Genomic DNA, 19,462 nt, shown 5'->3' with positions numbered 1-19,462 from the left:
AATACCAGCCGATTAAATGTCTCTGAGGCCGACTCGCAGCTCATCCTGAGAAAGTCAGTGAGTTAAGTAGAATTAGACTGCTGAAGCCAGCCTCATCTCAGATTTGGCTGAACTTGAAAATGCATTTTTGCACAGTTCGAGGACTGTGCATTTTGATCCTCATCTATCATATTGATAGTGTATTAGGAAAAACTTTTTCTTCATAGATTGTATGTACAGCATAACAAGTACAATGGCAAATAAAAAACACTGGTTCAGGACAATGAACATTGTTTTAATGCCCCTTTTAATTCTCCCCTGTCCCTAGTCTTAGGTATATACTGTACCACTGAGATGGAGGAGAGGCATTTCTAAAAATTCTTTATGGGTCTTGTGAACAATAAGTAAAATACCAGTTTCTACACAGCAAGGGCATCTCAGACAAATCTACAGTGTGGTCTCTAAGAAGCACAATTGTTATTTCAAAACAATTACTACTACACAACACACTGGCAAAGGTCAGTATTTATTTTGTGTAACAAATTATATGTCAGTTTTTCCTCGACAAGACTCCCTTCCAAAATTGCAAACAAGAAACACATTTCAGCAAGGAACACAAATCAATTTAGGATGCAGTATTGAGGGGATAATTGGCAAGTCGTATTGCAGTTGAAATTGAGGTAGCAGGAAAGCACATTTTGGTGGCACGGAACCCTTACCTGACATAAACCAGAGAAATTCATCATCAAAATTGACAAAAGAAACCAGACGCAAATATTTAACAATTGATTTAGTAACCTTAACTTCATGTATCAGCCTGTAACAAGTACCAATCTGATACCAGTACAGTTAAAAGATTTGTTTTATTTTTTTTAATTCCTTTTTTTAACAGATGTATACTACTAACCCTGTGCAGATGTTATGTTATGGATGTGCCTGAGGTTACACAAAATGCTTAACATTAATGAATATTGGCTACTTGTGCCATAATAAAATCTGTTGAGTTGCAAACAAGTTAGAAACGGGTCCCGGGCCTATTAAGGAACCACAAAATTATTATTGCTTAAGGACCTGGCATTGATCTGAGAGAGCAAATTATAGCACAAGAGCCTGACCAGCCTTGTAAAATAAGAGTCATAATTTGACTATGTCATGGTCACAAGAGAGATTTAAGAACTGAAAGCAGAATTAAAACCAGCTTGCAGACTGTCAACTGCCATGAGATATTAACTCAGTAATTACTGACATGAAAGAAATATCATGTACCAATGTGCTTATTTTGACAACGTCCCTCTCTAAATATTGAATATACCATGTCTTTTGTAAATGTAGCATTTGATAAAGGAGGTATTTTGAACAATTTCATACGTTGCATTTTGGCCAGTGGCCAGTACTTTACCATGCAGGTAAGCAAATGCAGGCATATACACAGGCTGGTCCCCACGGTAACTAGAGATGGAAAACCTAAGGCAACTTTGGAGGGATGTCTGGTTATAGCAAATGAAACAAATGCAACAATCTCTGCAAGACACCATGCCAACTTGTTAACCAGAAAACCTTTACAAAAACGTGTAAAGGAAGATCTGAGCTATCTGCAAAGCAAAGCAAGGCAACTCGAGCATTAGTTAACACCTGTCTATTTGTTACAACAGTTGATTTAAGTTAGGATACGCCCAGAGAAAGGGGTTATTCTCGAGCCTCTGTTGATACGAAAACAACAAAAAACACCTTAGGTAGGCTGTGTTTTCATTAATATTCTAAAAAAAGACTCACAGAATGAACCCATCTTTTTTTTTTTTTTTTTTTTTTTTTTTTTAACAGGGTGAGTTTGGGTTAGGAGTGTACAAACCAGATAGAGATAGTGAAAGAGAGCAATGAAGAAGAAAACAGAGAGACAAGCTCAGTATGCACTCATTCAGCAGACATTGATAGGCGGTTTAACTGACTAATCTGTTAAATATTCCCATCCTAAATGTAGAATTTGTCTGTTTTTTACAAATGAGACCCAGTTCAGCTATGACTAAATATTCTCAAGACAGAGATGGAAGGATAAATGAGATCTCTCAATCTCTCTCAAGTTTTTCTCAGGCCAGGTCCCATGTGAGACAACATTTTCAATTAAAAAAAAAAGATCCAATAATAATAGAAAACATGACATAACAGACATTAACTTATATAACTAGCAGCAAACAGCTGCAACAGCAAAATACATGAGGGAAAACCAAGTCAGATGACATTAATTCATTTAAAAAACTTACAGTTTTGGAGGCAGTAAAAATATACTGTAGGACCATTTCTCTCTTTGTGTTTAGGTCCTTCTCTCTCAAAGGAGTCTTCTTTTCTTCATTCAAGTTCATGTCCTCCTGAAAAGAAAATGTGAAAAAAAAACAAAAACAAAGAAGATTCATTTTGTTGAAATTCTAATCTGCAATATTCTTGCTTTTTGATAGCTAACACCGCCACAATAATTAACAATATTAGCTTTGTGTCATTGCATGTTTAAAACTACACTTACTTACACTTACGTATTCATTTTCTATCTTGTTTTTCATGATATTGTACTATGACAAACACAACATACCATCATCTTTTCAAACAGAGCCAAGATCTCTTTTTCTGAAGTGATTTTTGATGAAAGCTCCTCAAACTGATGTGAGTTGGACGATGAAGAAATGGACCAATCATTAGGATTGTGTTTGGAGTGTGATATGGGTGGCCGCTCCTTTTTACTACCCGGTATCCGAATGCTGGCGAATCGGTCCAGCTATGCAGACAACACAGAAAACACAATTAAAATGGGGAAAGGTGCACAAGAATTCTTGGTTCAAAGTTAAAAGACATAAAAGATGTGTTAGATTATGAGCATATCTGAATGGTTATTACAAAGAACGTATTAGACACAACAATTAGCCTATTAATGAGTTAGAAAAGCAATGCTGTCAATGTGAACTGTGTGAACATAGCACTTAACATCTGCTAAACATGTGTTGAGCAAAGAGCTATCTGGATAACATGCAAATTCAACAAAGACATGAGTTAGTCAGAAATGCCTTCTGTGCTCTATGATGTGATGTGAATGGATCCAATGTCTGGTAATGAAAACTAATTTCCTTGCTTCTTAAAATAGGAAGATTAGATGACTTCTGAGATCAACAGCCGAGAAAAGAGAAAATACACCAATTTTCTCAAATCTTACCACATCATCTGTGATGTTTCTAAAAGGTAAGTGCTAAAGGTGGGGAACAGAAAAAAGAGACAAATAAGGAAACACACAGCAGTTCTGTCAAATATTATTCAGAAAGCAGCAATCTAGTGAAAATTGTGACGTTCAATTGCTAAACTTGTACAAGGTTTTGGTTCTTTATAATCTGCATTATAGAATTCAAAGGGTATGGACAGCAAAATGTTGCTGTTATTTTGTTTCCTATCCATTACACTCCTGAAATTCATAAAGAAACAGCTTTCAGTTATAAGAGTATTTTAGGGTGTGAACATTTCTATTGGATGACATCTAGAGTAGAGAGCCAGCAAACAAACATTTTAAGGGCCGAGATGAAATGTGTCACTCTTGAAATAATTTGTGAGTGCACTGTAGCCTTACCCACATTTAAACATGTCAAACTCATAGCGGCAATAAAAAAGAAATCTAATATTAACAAACATAATAATAAATGCTGCCAAAATAGTGCTTTTCTACAAGCCTTGACTGAGAATTATAAAGGAGATGATTTGCAGTTGGCCTGTTGTTATCTGTGCGTACCAGCTTCCCCAGTGCCTGCTGAGCAAGTTTCGTCAGCTGCTTATTCTGCTCCAGCAGAGTTTTTGTTATTTTCTTTGTTATTGGAAAGACTCCCTGAGAAGTTCCCATCTATACTTCAAACAGGTGTAACAACGTCAAAAATGCAAACCCTAGTAAACCTAGTAAGGAATAACAAGTCAATACATGAACAGATAACATGAAATTTCAAAATGTTTTCATCATGAAATGTTGAATGAGAAACTAACATGGAAAGGTTAAGTCTTCCTCATCCTGCCTAACAGAACGTCAGAGAAATAAATCAATACCCACCAGTGTTTAATTAATATAAAATCGCCTGGAATAAAATATGCCAGCCTGTCAATGAGTCATCTCTCCTAAGACTGCTCAAAGATCAACATCATACATATTTGTTCAAAATGTGCGATAAAAACAGATTTTGAGTTGACTTGAGAGAATATTAATAAAATGACTAACCTAATGCCTAGTGTTAGAATCATTTTTTTTTTTGTCTCCACTGATCAGCTTGCTTGACAATTGGTCAAACTAATTGGACACAGCTGTCAAACTCACTTCCTATGCCAATATCTTGGCAAATTGTGCCAGAGTTTGCATGTGCAAAATTAACTAAGATGAACCCAAACAATTAGACGTAAGCTATTCAGGAATTCAAATGATATAGAGTAAGTTAATTCTCTCAATAATGAGAACAAAATCACACTAAAAGCTACGGGGGAGCACCAGAAAATCTCTCCCAATGGCATCCCTCAACAATTTAACTACTACTTGTTATCCAAATCTTTGTTATTAAGTTTTGCTAATTGAAAGTCTGGTGGAGGAACACCCTGAACAGTGTCATAAAATGCAACAGTGACTTAGTCCTCCTGTTTTGGCCTTGCAGTACTAATCGGATGAAAACAAAAATGGCAAATATAAAATGACCGAATAGCCTTTATGCTGGCTCCAGTTCCTTTTTATAAATTTTAGAATTTATTGAATATGATATTCAAAATGCTGATACTTGTTCCCAAGTTGTTTCAGTTTCTCTGTTTTAGTCATTTATCTCTCAAGTCTCTGCAACTATTTTCATCATTGCAGCTTGGTCACAGGCCCATTATGTTTCTTTTATATACATAAAGAGTATTATGTAAGCTCAAACAAACATGAGACGTTTAGCTGGTACTCATTCATTCTCATTGCTGCACCTAAACAGCACCAAACAATCAGCATCCAACAAAGGAATACACCAGTGACTTTCCCAGGGCGCTTGCTGTCCATATGTCAATAGCACTACACTGCAGGAGCAGAGGGCAATGAAATCACAGCATCAGGACAGTAAACACACAACACAGCTGCAGAGTTGACAGCCCACAGCTAGGCATAAAAGCCTTGCAGAGATCTCACACCTTTTTTGCTATATATTCATACTGTGAGCAGTTTACATGACAAAAAAAATGTTAATGTCTTCTTTAAAAAAAAATCCAGCATTCACTGTAAGTATTACACTAAATGATTTTCAAATACCATTACCAACAGCAGCCTACTGATTTAATGTTGTCTCTTACTAAGTGACAAAGTGCTTCCAATAAGAAACATTACTGGCCAATGACAAAAACAGAAAAAGAAAAGACAAAAGCCAATCAAATTGTGGCTGCCATAAAGCTGGCTATGGTTAACAGCAATATTATGTGTTTTTCAAGATCTCTCTATTGCGAATCTTTGGGTTTTAATGGACAAATTGCAGTAGGATGGCCTTACAAAAGTCATTTGTAAATGTCAGTGAATTCATTTTATTTTCCGCTACCATCCTGTTCATTTAAATTAAACTTTGATAACATCTTTTTCAATTATTGAGACAAGTAACGGACCACTCAAAAAGAAAACACTGCACATGCAATTCAGAAAGAATTAAAAACATAAACAGAAAAAGGGAATGCTTTGCAAAGGTCAGGAAAAAGCAAAAATGAAAGAATCCAAAACATAACACAAACCCAAGACAACATACAGAGACACCAGATTTGGAAAACATCCTTCTTTGGACATTTCATTAAAAACACTGCTAATGCTTTTTTTTCTATTTTAGTTTGAAGGATTGAGCCATTGCAAAAGCCCAGGGCTGCAAATACATATGATAAGACACATGGACTTCTACGCAGGGCTCTCATTAATGAATGGTGCTCCACCACCTTAACTACTGGTATTTAAAATAACACATTTTTGTTACCATGGCCTAAGTCAATATTTTTGCTGTGCCTTTTAAAAAGGAACAGTTCCTGCAGAACTAAAATTGAACCCCAAAGAAGTCACTGATAGAACTTGCAACACTTGATGCCACAGTGGTTTTTCTCTACACACAATTAAGTGCAGCATTTCCTTTTAAAAAATGTAATTTCCTGCGGATTGACTAATTTGTATAACTCATCGTATTACCATTTCTGCACCACCTTAGTGGCACATCACAGGCACTCACTGAAAAGCTACTCAGCAAAGTAATTCCAACAATTAAACATTATATACAAATTAACTTTGGTGGAAAAACATGTGTCAACCAATATAAATGCAAATAAAATACACTTCATTAATGACTGACATTACTCCCTTCTCCCCATTCCAGGTTTTATTATTTTTTTTATTGCATCTGTCTCAAATTCAAATATCAGCTCTGAAATAATTCTGCCAACACGTCTGGTGTATTTTGTTTTCTACCCATCTCTTCTTAATTTTTCTGGCTTAATTTGGAGGTTTTTTTCCCTTTAGGAAACTGGCATTGTAAGAGTTTCAGTTTAACATAATAGGTAAATGAATTACCTCAATTATGCTAAACTTTTTCATGGTTGGTTATTTGAGCCGTGAAGATCAGTAATATTACCCATTAACACTATTGACACTTTCCCAACATTTGTGATAAAGAATTAATAAATCAAACATTCATTACATTAATGAAACCATAAAACCAATGACATCAGATGTGACAATGAGCTGTCCTCATAACTTTTTTTCAAAATAGACTAGAAAAAAATCCAAAAGCAGCATCTCAGAAGAGCATTAACACTTTGCGTTAACATGTCTTCTGGTCCAATTCTTTCTTCAGTTTTATAATGCTCTGCTTGAAAAATAGAAGAACAAAAATATTAATGGCAAATGTACTTTCTACCAAGTACAGTAAATGTTATGGTATTACAGTGCCACCTATTGAGATGACAGTTAATAAATCAGTGCTGTACACTGAAAAATTCCTGTTTTTCAGTAAGTTTTTATAATATATTTGTTGTGATTGCTGCTAGATTAACCAATCATTAACAGAGAGGGACTAAACCTGTCAAGAGTACACTGTACCATCACAGGTACATGTGTGTTTTAGTGAAAATAAGTCACAAGATGTTCTTTGGTTGCATATTTTTGACAAATAAACAAAAGCATGAGGAGAGCATTCTTTAGAAATGTGAGGCTCTCTGAAAGGCATAATGGCCTCAGTATACACAGCAGCTTTTTGGTGAGTATTTTAAAAGGAGAAACAGATCAATAAATAACACCTTTTGTCAGCCTGAATGAAAATGTGGAGTGCAGCTCACGTAAGGATACTTCCCCTTTCACTCTTGCAGAGAACTGTGAAAAAGTTCTTCAAAGAGTAAGTAAACAGCAAGAAAAGTAATCTCAGTGGGTTTTCAGTGTAAATCAAACGCTTCCTATGATTTAGACAAAGGTTGTGCCGCTTTTATTTTAAGGTGTGATGATAGTATTTTATGAGAATAATTAAAATTCAAATAGGTCAGATTATGACAAAATAATCTCAACTAAAGGACCATGTAAAATATTTTTGAGGGTTTTTAACGACATCTCACATCATCAATGGATGGAGCTTACTCAGTTGTCATGAAGTTGACATCATAGTCACAAGATAATAGGTGGACATATATGGGCTATTAAGAAGGGATTCGAACTAGAGCTGATTGAGAGAGCTGAAATATATTTTCATCTAGTTTTTTTATAGATACTGACAGGTACAAAAAGTGTGTTCAAATTTTCAAAAAGTATAACAATGAACTGAATTTGCATTAGAAATATTGATATTCAGTTAAACAGATGTAATCAAACAAATAAATAAACAAATACAATACTACTACTATTACTACTACTACTACTACTACTACTACTACTGAAATACTACTATTTCAATAACCTCTGTATATGATACTTTTCTGATAGTATCAAAGGCGCAGTATTGGCAAACTGAACCAGTGTGAATGGATGGGCCAGCTGCACGGATGGAGACCGTGTCTATCTGATGGTGAACTGCACAGGTCCCTCAATCAACTAAATGAAGAGAAATGTCCCACAAAGCAACGTTACAGAACCAAACTAAGGTAACGTAGTAACTGTAACTTTCTAACCCCTAACCCTAACCCAACGAGGAAAAAAATACCCCAGCTATACATGGAGAAGCGTCTGTCCTCCCACCTGTCCAACCGAGTCCTCGTCACATTTCTGCCTGAAAAACAGCATCTGTCACCGGCAAAGAACTTTAACTCACCAGGTGTTTGTGATGACAATAAATCACCACAACGGTCAGCCCTCCAGACCAAGACTTAAGTGAACTTTACCCTGGAAAACATCATCTGTCCTACTGAGTGACAGAGTTAGACTGCGACCTGTTTACTGATGGCAATTATGTAATTAAGAGCGAAAAATGCAACTTTGTTACTTTCCAGGATGTTTGGTGGGTCAGGATCTCAATCACGACACATTAAAACAGCATCCATGTGATTGTAACTTATCAGTGGGTTTAGATTGACAGGAGGACACTGAGGAAACATCTTGAAAACACACCAACGTCATCATCATGACATATACAGTCATGCCTCTTCAGGAGCCGCAGCGCCGGCTTTCTGTGTGAATTACACAGCAGTTTGTCTTTACTCCAGCATTGCCTCGCTCTGTGTGAATGACCAACGGCGGAGAATTGGTGAACCATCGATGTGGTGTTATTGCATCTTCTCCTGTGTGAAAGGGGCTACTTATAGCTCAAAGGGCTCGATCAGGACTGGAAGTTGTGTCACAATTCTTCCTTCTCACACCACGAGACAGGTCCGTGGATCTGAGTGTCGCAATTTCAGTTTCGATACGCATGTCGTTACAGCCCTATGAAATACTGATAGCGAGTAACTGAAAACATAAGAACACGGCCAAGTCATTCAGGTCATCTATCTGAAGACAAGTCATGTCACGTGTGTTTAACTTCCAAGGTCAAGTCGAGTCTCAAGTAATTTTTCTGTTAATACAAGCTGTGAGACAGTGACCCGAAGCACCGGAGTACACATTTCTAATGACAGGTGTTTCTGTAAGGGGTAGCAAATGTTTAGATTAGATTTAGCCAAAAGCTCATAAGTGGCAGTGGATAACAATAGTTTGGACTGTAAAACCATTCCTGTATAGACCTTTACTACAACTGCAGACTAGAATCTCTGAATGGGTAGAAACAAGGAATTAACTTGCTAATTCTATGTTGGTTGGTTTGTAGTACTAGAAAGCGCATGGATTAGTGTCAAGGCTAAACCCTGTGCTTATTTTTAACCTGTGTTTTCCCATGAGCAAAACAAAATTGACAAACCGTCAAGATGAGTCAAGACTGCATCGTGGATGATATTTCTTGACTGTGAGAAAGATTCTGCAAATGTATTTTCTCTGCAACATACATAATATAACTGAGGACATGACACTGGCGTAACACATTTCCATCACTGCTCTACTGCTCTGACTGTGTATTGGCCTCTGAGTAAATTAAGTAATTGGAAATAATCCAAGGTCACTTTCCCAAACCTATCAAGGTAGATTCATTCAACATATTAGGCTATATACATTATAATATATGAAAAATGTTCTTGCAGCCATTGTGTGTGTGTGTGTGTGTGTGTGTGTGTGTGTGTGTGTGTGTGTGTGTGTGTGTTCAATCAGAGACAAGGGGGGGGGGGAAGCACACTTTTGACAGGGACTGTGACAATATTGAATGATCCCCTCTCCCCTATGTGGCTGTACACTAAGGAAGCTTATACAACATTGTATCTATCGTACAGCATACATGCAACAAACATTCAACATTTAGTCTGTCATACTTACAAACTTTGGTTTGCGTTCTCCTTCATCGTAGCTTGACGTGCTGTGGAGGGCAGAGCCCTTCTTCTTTTGAGGTTTACTGTCTCGTCCGGCTGTGGATTCAAATCGCTGACTAAAGCTATCCATGTTGTTAACCTGACAAGAGTTGATAGCCAAGTCACTGAAGACGTTAACCTTCGAATGTAGCCTGTGTAATGCTAGCACACACACACACCCTAAAATGGTGAAGGACGACAGACACGAAGTTGTCTACATTACTGTTTTGAATTGGCCGGGACAGCTAGTGCTAGTGAACGCGTACGTGCAAATTACACCAGCTTGTCAGAAACACAGACGTCTACACGACTATTTTGTAGCCTTCACTCCCGATTGTCCGTTTAGCTAGCTAGCACAGTTGCTAAACTATCATTCACCAGTGGCTTTACTTAGCGCTAATCCAATTTATGGAGTGTCACGTAGAAGTACCTGGCTAACTATTTAGTTTCCGCTAACAGAGGAAATGCGGCATACTAAAGAACACGTTTCCTTTTCGCAAATACTATCCGTCCCTTAATTGAAAGCTATATACTTATCACCAAGAGGCAGCCGATTTGCTGGTCGCTGATAAAATTATGAGGCAGGAATTTTCCTCTTTTTTTGACAGACCCGCGCAATGTGGATGTCAGATCCGCATGTTTAATCCGACCAATAGCATTCGGTCAACCATAAAACGGGAATCTTCATTGGTGCAGCCTGCTCTGTTTACAGTTGAGACCGCGTTTGATTGGCCGTGCCGAGCTGTCAATCAGACTTACTTCATATTAGGGCTGTCCGTTTTATCCAATCGGGGTTTCCCGTTAGGTACAGCTATGTATGGTGTGTAGCTCAAGCACAGAGGTGGTTCCTGTTTGTCTGCAGTAACTCCTGCCTGATTGAAAGTATACAGAATACAGCTTTAACGATGTTGTAATTAACTCACATGGTAGGATAGGAAGGATTCAGGCAAACCAAACAGAAAATCACATTGTTTGATTTTTAAAGAATTTATTTGCAAATCATGGTGGAAAATAAGTATTTGGTCAATACCAAAAGTTCATCTCAATACTTTGTTATGTACCCTTTGTTGGCAATAACGGAGGCCAAACGTTTTCTGTAACTCTTCACAAGCTTTTCACACACTGTTGCTGGTATTTTGGCCCATTCCTCCATGCAGATCTCCTCTAGAGCAATGATGTTTTGGGGCTGTCGTTGGGCAACACGGACTTTCAACTCCCTCCACAGATTTTCTATGGGGTTGAGATCTGGAGACTGGCTGGGCCACTCCAGGACCTTGAAATGCTTCTTACGAAGCCACTCCTTTGTTGCCCTGGCTGTGTGTTTGGGATCATTGTCATGCTGAAAGACCCAGCCACGTCTCATCTTCAATGCCCTTGCTGATGGAAGGAGATTTTCACTCAAAATCTCTCGATACATGGCCCCATTCATTCTTTCCTTTACACAGATCAGTCGTCCTGGTCCCTTTGCAGAAAAACAGCCCCAAAGCATGATGTTTCCACCCCCATGCTTCACAGTGGGTATGGTGTTCTTCGGATGCAATTCAGTATTCTTTCTCCTCCAAACACGAGAACCTGTGTTTCTACCAAAAAGTTCTATTTTGGTTTCATCTGACCATAACACATTCTCCCAGTCCTCTTCTGGATCATCCAAATGCTCTCTAGCGAACCGCAGACGGGCCTGGACGTGTACTGGCTTCAGCAGGGGGACACGTCTGGCAGTGCAGGATTTGAGTCCCTGGCGGCACATTGTGTTACTGATAGTAGCCTTTGTTACTGTGGTCCCAGTTCTCTGTAGGTCATTCACTAGGTCCCCCCGTGTGGTTCTGGGATTTTTGCTCACAGTTCTTGTTATCATTTTGACACCACGGGGTGAGATCTTGCATGGAGCCCCAGATCGAGGGAGATTATCAGTGGTCTTGTATGTCTTCCATTTTCTAATAATTGCTCCCACAGTTGATTTCTTTACACCAAGCGTTTTACCTATTGCAGATTCAGTCTTCCCAGCCTGGTGCAGGTCTACAATTTTGTCTCTGGTGTCCTTCGACAGCTCTTTGGTCTTAGCCATAGTGGAGTTTGGAGTGTGACTGACTGAGGTTGTGGACAGGTGTCTTTTATACCGATAATGAGTTAAAACAGGTGCCATTAATACAGGTAACGAGTGGAGCCTCGTTAGACCTCATTAGAAGAAGTTAGACCTCTTTGACAGCCAGAAATCTTGCTTCTTTGTAGCTGACCAAATACTTATTTTCCACTCTAATTTGGAAATAAATTCTTTAAAAATCAAACAATGTGATTTTCTGTTTTTTTTTTTTTTTTCCACATTCTGTCTCTCATGGTTGAGGTTTACCCATGTTGACAATTACAGGCCTCTCTAATCTTTTCAAGTAGGAGAACTTGCACAATTGGTGGTTGACTAAATACTTATCTGCCCCACTGTATATGTATGGGTCAATATAGACATCATTAGACAGAGGTTTCGGGGTTTTGGGGTAAAAGGTTCCACAATGACTCATACATTTGGTAAATTATTTATAAGGAATTTACAGTAAGTAGTAAGTTTAGTTCTAAAATAAAAATAACATTTGGGCATTTACTTACTTACTAGAGTAATAGTAATATAGGTATTGAGGAGTCTCCTGTATAGTTTAGCCTACAGCAAAACATCCAGTAACACTGTAGTAGGCAAGTATTTTTACTACACATGCATTGTCCATTTAATTGTATTCCATCAGAGCACTGAGATGGCTCAAATTGAATGCAATGTTTTTTCTTGCAAGTTGAGTCTGTGTGCATGAATTTAATCACTAGCTGTTTGACACTACATGTTTTATGTTGAAGTTCGGATTAACTTTAAATGGGACAGAGATGTGAATTTGACCAACTGTTTTGATTACTTGCAGCATGAATTGACAGAAAATAAATGACTTGGAAGTTAAAGAGTCAGGCTATAAGTACATTTCACTTCTTGATGGGGAATATTTTAATCTAAGAAATTATTGAATGAATAATATTTGTTTTTGGTTTCATTATGTTCATTTTACTGATTATCAGTTGTAATACCACAACATCCCATTGTCCTACTTTTTGAACTAGTTACTTAAATTTGCCAGTAATATAATTATTACCCAAGCACTGATACCTTTGTCTTATATCTTTATGAAGATTGAATCTTCTGGAGGGTCTTGTCTGACCAGACTTGATTTGACCTGACCAAGGAAAAATGACTTAAAATGACACTTACTTGAGACTCTGACCAAACAACTTGGGACCTGCTTGAGACATGGACTCGATGACTGATGTAATGGTTAAATAAACATATAAGGTTCATATATCAGTGTGCATTTACTTAATTCTATCAGATTAAGTTGATTAATTAATTTACATTGACTCAAATTGATAGAAAAATATTGCATTAGATGTGACCCTTTACAGTCAATTCGTGTAATATGATTACATCAAAAATCTACATGTAACTGAAATACTTGAAATCACTCATTTCTGCAATTTTGAAAACAAATATTACTTTATTTTATGTGTTATATGGGTTACATGATGAACCATGAATAACCTTGAATTTTCAATCAATTCCATGTGACTCATGATAGGCCTACCATTATGTACAGTTTATATGATAAAAATGTAATGAATTCTGTCATTTGAAATTAGCACGACAGGTCATAAATATGTAAAAAGTGTGTGTGGGTCCTCGTTAGTATTGCTTACTAATCAGATATTTACTGTGCATCGTACAAAATGCTTAGCCCTTCTTGGAGCCAACAGGCCTTTCACGTCTCCTGCAGGCTTTCATTTGGAGCTTGGATGGAACACAAGTTGATGCTGCCCTTGTTTTTCCCCTATCAAGTCGCTACACTGAGAGCTCTTCACGCTCTTGGTTTCAGCTTTGTTTGCCAATTTAAAAGGATGCCTTAAGCTACAGTAAAATCCCAAATACCTTGTCTGATAAAAAAAGAGCACTGAGCTGATGTGATGCAACAAACGGAAACTTTTATGATATTCTTCTCGTGTGCTCTACTCGAAATACGATTTGCTCCCCCAAGTCATGCAGAATCAAAGAGAGTTCCCTCGATGTAAAACCGACCACTGAAACGTTTGTGGCCTTGTTAGCGGGGTCCATAAGCTATAGGAGAACATACTAATTATATGGAGTATTGACAGTGAATTGCATGATGATTGCTCTTGGTGGATGCAAAGCTGTGAGCTGTTCTACACTTAACGTTTTCGTTCAGTACTAATGCTTCACCATGCGGAACTTTTCTATTGACAACACTAAAGTTTATGCAAACTAATGATGGCAAACGGATGCAAAAAAACCACAAGTAGTATCAACCTTTCCACTGTCTTTGTGCTTCCAGACGGCTGGGAGCATGCCAATCCCTCCTTAAACCCCACCACTGCAGTCAGATGATAATTAGACATGTGTAGCCGACTAAAAATTACAGCCTCAACAACAGTGCATTGAGGGTTTGATTGATAGCATGTGCAAAGAACGTATCCTTGCCACCAGCAAAAAGCAGGCAACAGGTCACAGATTACAGCTGCCTCTTAGCTCATGTAATTTGTTCGACTATTATATTCAGAGCATCAATCTTTTACGAGTGGAGCAGCGATTCTGTGTAATTATACAAAACCATTGCTATGACAATCTGCAAAAATGAAATGGACTGAGACACTGACATAAGTGAATGAAGGCATGCACACGCACGACTTACATGTAAATTCCCAGAAACCGATTTGGAATTTCAAAATGTTATGTGTGTGTGTATATTTCTTCAAGGCAAAACTTGAAGTCAAATGTCACTATTGAACGGAACCTTAAGCTATGGAATCAAAGGCGACTTTCTTTGAATTCACCCCTTGCGAAATCTTCTTATCTTTAAAGACCTTTATTCCTTGAGTGCCAGAAAGGCTATCTGCATGGCTGCCAGCATTGTGTTAACACTCTTGATCTTGCCTTTTGCCTTGTGCCATGCTAATCCTCTCAGACAATGTGAGATCTACCCTGGTAGAAAGCTTAAAGAAATGCGACAGGGGTCTACAATCACAAACTTCCCCAAAGACCAAATGAATCGGATGGAAATGTTCTTGTATCGATAAGGACATTTGTGGTATTTAAACAAACGGTTCAAAAAACCCCATGCAAGTTAGCTCGAACGTTTTCTTTTTTTATTTCTCATTAAATTCTGTCTTTTATTTCATCAGTGTATCGAGACAGCATTGTCTAAAAAAGGTACAACTAAAAAAAAAATGGGATTTTTTTTTTCTTTCTTTTAAATGGGTACAATTCAAGCCAGTATGAAAGTTCCTGGTTGTATACAATGAATGCAATGAAACAATGTAATATACAGTCTGTTTCGTACAGAACAATTATCAGTCATTTGAGAGAACACAATGTCGACATTTTCTTGAGCTGAGGTCAGATGGAAACTCAATAAGGGACGTGTTACTCTTACAGTGGAGCCCCGTTTCTACTGCTGGGAATAAAAAGGGCTCTAAATCCTATGAAATTTGCATCAGGGGAGGAGAAGGCTTTCAGCATTTCAGTGTGCCTCTACTGCCATCTTGTGGTTTCATTTAAAGTTGTATCGCTTGGGGTTTGTTTCACTAATAACTACACCATGGCAGGTTATTCTACTTCCACAAAGGTCTTTTTGAATTATTCTCTTTGCTTTCCAAAAATAAGAATAAAGCAAATGGTTATCATTGTTAGAAACTTGTATTTATTATTATTATCATTATTTTTTTAATCACTAGAACAACCATAAAACATCAGTAAAAACATTGAAAACCACCTTTGATTCACTGTTTGCCATTAAACACACTAACCCTATGGCGAGAGGGTGTAGGCGCAATAAAAAAGCACTATATGAAGCATTTGTTATATATGTTTTGAGTTTATTAGACTTTATTGTCAGACAAGGTGCGGTGCATAGTGAAGGCTACATTTAAAGTAGCTATGTGCAAACTGCCTGTACGTAAATGCTCATGATGCAGGCATTGTTGGGTTTGTTCTCAGCATTCATTATTGGATGGAAGCGCATACTGTTTTCATTACGGGAAGTTTTACTTTGGGATTTCAGGTGGAATCAGGTGATATGTGAAACACATGCAAACATTTCTGTGCTCCCCAAAAAAGGGAGGTACTAAAATTTCTTTTGAGGTCCAGATGATTGTGTTGGGTTGCCAGATCTAATATGGCTATGTGAGTGGCCTGTCCCTATTGAGCCAAACAAGGGGTGCGCACCAAGATGAAATTGGTAATTGGCGTCATAATATTATTACAGTGGACTATATGATCATTTCCCCCATATGTTAAAAAATGTATAACGTTAAAAAAACGGTGTCCTTTATCGCCAGAAGCCAGGTACAATTAAACTACCCACACTGAAACCGAAATCCGAAATGTATTTTGACCCTCTCGGCGCCCTGTGCTTGTTGAGCGCGTCTCGGTCGGTGACGTTTGTTACGTAGAGTCGTTCAATACTCACATTAGCGAGCTGTATTATTGTTGGGAGGAGAATATGTTTTACAAAATCAGATAGTCGTTATCCAAGTGTGCTCACTTTAAACGTTTGGGCGTCGCTGTGTTACACATCTACTGTTTGGACGAAAATGACCGATCTGACAGACTCCCTGGCCAAAGAAGGCTGGTAGGTAGCATGGCAGCTAACGTCAGTTGGCTACAGCTAACTCACTGAGGTGCCAGATTGATATTAGCTAACAACACTAATCATAAGCTATACCTTTAGCTACATGGGGGGTTTTGCGAGAGCACGAATTTTGCCAAATTACTCCCTGCAGGTTGTTCAGGTTCTGGCAAGTTCATTAGCTCGTCTGAAGTGAAACTAAGGCAAAGTTAACCAAGAGCTAGCGAGATAAACACCGTTAGCTAGCTAAAACAGACTTAGCATGTCATTAACATAACTCAAACTACTGACGCTACGGGTTAACTTACCGATATGTGCATGCAGGGACGGTCAGAGAGCACCTGAGCTGAATTTAAAAAGTGCTTTTGAAAGTCTGAACTTCTCAACAGCACGCACTATATCTAGCTTACCAGGATACTTCACTGACTGTAGTCCACCTTCGTCTTCAAAACATCCGAATATGAACATTAATCCAGTTGTGTGTTTTTCTCAATGAGATGGCACCTACAGCAGTGTTGCAACGCATTTATTATTGTGATATTACACTGATGACTTTTTTTAAATATACTTTCTTATACTATACTATACTGTGTTTGTAGTATTAGGAGATTAGTTGAGATTTACGTGCAGCATTGCAGGATCTAGGTGCTGTATCGTAGGCATCTGGACTTACTTCAGTCTCTTGATGATGTTTCACCTCTCACCCAGGAGGCTGCTTCAGTTCTAACTAACTGATGAATATGTTTTATAGAATTAGGTAGTTGTTATTCAAGTATGCTCACTTTTTGGCGTCACTGTGTACACATCTAGTTTTAATCTGACAGATTCCCTGACCAAGAGTTGTTTTCAGCTCTAACTAACTAAAGAGGCCTCTGCTGCCTCTCTCATGAGAGGTGAAACATCATCAAGAGACTGAAACAAGTCCACTCGCCTATGATCCTGGATGACTGAGAACCTTCATCATCTTTATTGCAGGATATGCTCATGTCTCACTTGGAACCTCTGCTACCTTTTTCCGATTCCGTCTCCATCCCTCCCCTTTGTTGTTGTCTTCCAGGTACCTAAGTGATGAAGGCATAGCAGAACTTAAAGGATCTGCTGAGAAAATAACACACAGTGACATTATACGTATTGCACTTGACGTAAGTTTTGAATCTTACAAGTTTTACACACATCTTCCAGTGTAACAGCAGTCTACCCAGCAGTGTGAAGATACTGTATTAAACTGTGATTGAAACTTATCCACCAGCTGTTGTGGGAAATGGTTTTGAACTGCTGTTATAATTCATTGGGAAACAGTTGTAAACTGGCAGTTATTGAACCTACTAGTGGAGGTAGACTTGAGCTGGGTGTTATGGCCTTCTAATTATATTGCAATATTTACAGGCTATAATGTGTTACACGTTTTTTGATAAAGTATCATCAGTAATCACTTTACTTTGATCTATCTAAGCCTATATGTAGTGTCCTAACACAGTTCTGATGTAATATGGATATACTGCCCAGCCATAATGAGAACAATATTATGGAGGCTAATGCTAATTTGTGTCATTGTATGAACCACTATTGGCGGACCCAGTCTCAGCTCTTCAGATTATTTGGAACATTCCCATCAAACTATTTACATTTTCTTGTTTGAAAAACAAGTTCTTTGCTCACCTGCTAGCTTATTATCAGAAATTAACATAAGAGCAAAGGCATATTCATTTTGCAGAGATCAGCTGTGATGGTCTAGCATTAATATATATATATATATATATATATATATATATATATATATATATATATATATATATATATATATATATATATATATATGAACATAAACAATAGACAAAGAGGTACAAAACGTTTTAGAATTGGTCTAGTAAGGGACACCGGTTGCAATAGTTTTAATGTAATTAACATAATCCCACAGGGCAACTGTGCTGTATGTCCACTAGAGGTGATCACAATTGGTGATCAGCCCCAAAAATCCTAATTGGAGCACCCTTATGTAATCGATTAGAGCTTGTAGCTGGGCCTGACCTAAACCAGGTCATACAGGACAGGTTAGGGTTTGGCAGATTTCCAATTTTTTTTACAGGTTTGTTATGAGGCTTAATACCTGACTTGACCAGAAATACCAAATTCCATCAATCGTTGTCACACATGACTCTACCCATGAATGACAGCAACACTATAGTCCATGATGGTTCTGTGACACATTGTAACTGTTCTTACTCTGAAGTTAAACATCAAAATAATAAATATGATTACACTTCAGTAGAGTGAAACTTGAGAAAAGCTGACAGAGGCGACAGTTCAAGTAGTCCATGGACGTGAATCTTGCAAGTCGATAGTTTTCTCAAAACACATTCTCGCAAATGTTTTACAGTACAAGCTTTGTTAAGAAATAAAGTATTTCTGCCCGCTGAAGCGCTAGGGGGCTGTTGGTTTGAAATGGGTACAAGAAGTGAGTGAGTTTGTATTAACAGCAGATCTGAACAAGGCTTCACTCTGCAGGCTAAAAAAACCCCATGAGCTGCAGCATAACCTGCGCCAACTCGTTGACGTTGGTCTAAGTAGTATAGTGGCACTGTATGAATAACTTAAGTCAAGTACAAGATAACAAGACATAAGCACTGCACCACATATGGAGCTGAGCTAATATGCTCATCCCGAAGCTCTTGCTAACCATCCACATGCTGTGAGTTCTCTCCACCTGACGTTACGCCTGACAAATGCTGGTTCAATCCGATGGCACAAAATCAAGAGTTGAATCAGGATTTTAGATAAGACTGTGATGCTGTTTACCTGACCCACAGTAGCAGACAATTCCAGAACGTACAATAGGTGCTTTTACCGCAGAAGCTTTGACCTTTGCGTCCTGGCCTAGAGTGCCCTCCAATTATCTCCGACCGCTAGGCAACTTA

The 19,462-nt window shown here is 38.0% G+C and overlaps 2 protein-coding genes across 9 annotated transcripts in view; one reads left to right on the top strand and one right to left on the bottom strand.

Annotated features, from left to right (window-relative positions):
• LOC119017747 (protein diaphanous homolog 3-like) overlaps nucleotides 1-17,575 on the bottom strand; it is a 170,003-nt gene extending 152,428 nt beyond the window's left edge. For 3 of the 7 annotated variants that reach the window (XM_037094715.1, XM_037094720.1, XM_037094721.1), the window contains exons 1-5: nucleotides 16,856-17,575; nucleotides 9,851-9,982; nucleotides 3,176-3,208; nucleotides 2,561-2,743; nucleotides 2,238-2,342 (exon numbers count right to left, since the gene is read on the bottom strand). In XM_037094715.1, the coding sequence (XP_036950610.1) occupies nucleotides 2,238-2,342; nucleotides 2,561-2,743; nucleotides 3,176-3,208; nucleotides 9,851-9,982; nucleotides 16,856-16,867 (465 nt within the window). In that variant the 5' untranslated portion in view covers nucleotides 16,868-17,575. Of the gene's footprint in view, nucleotides 1-2,237; nucleotides 2,343-2,560; nucleotides 2,744-3,175; nucleotides 3,209-9,850; nucleotides 9,983-10,312; nucleotides 10,533-10,641; nucleotides 10,752-16,855 lie in introns of those variants that run through there. The other 4 variants (XM_037094719.1, XM_037094717.1, XM_037094718.1 and 1 more) reach the window with 4 other exon arrangements.
• Nucleotides 16,326-19,462, top strand: part of tdrd3 (tudor domain containing 3) — a 14,992-nt gene continuing 11,855 nt past the window's right edge. Inside the window, exons 1-2 of one of the 2 annotated variants that reach the window (XM_037094724.1) lie at nucleotides 16,326-16,550; nucleotides 17,605-17,689. In XM_037094724.1, coding sequence (XP_036950619.1) covers nucleotides 16,513-16,550; nucleotides 17,605-17,689 — 123 coding nt within the window. In that variant the 5' untranslated portion in view covers nucleotides 16,326-16,512. The remainder of the gene's footprint in view (nucleotides 16,551-17,604; nucleotides 17,690-19,462) is intronic. The other variant, XM_037094723.1, reaches the window with a different exon arrangement.

This window comes from Acanthopagrus latus, chromosome 4 (assembly GCF_904848185.1).
Source record: "Acanthopagrus latus isolate v.2019 chromosome 4, fAcaLat1.1, whole genome shotgun sequence".
NCBI classification, from domain to species: domain Eukaryota; kingdom Metazoa; phylum Chordata; class Actinopteri; order Spariformes; family Sparidae; genus Acanthopagrus; species Acanthopagrus latus.
Note: the sequence above shows the minus strand (reverse complement) of the source record. Positions and strands in the feature narration are given on the sequence as shown.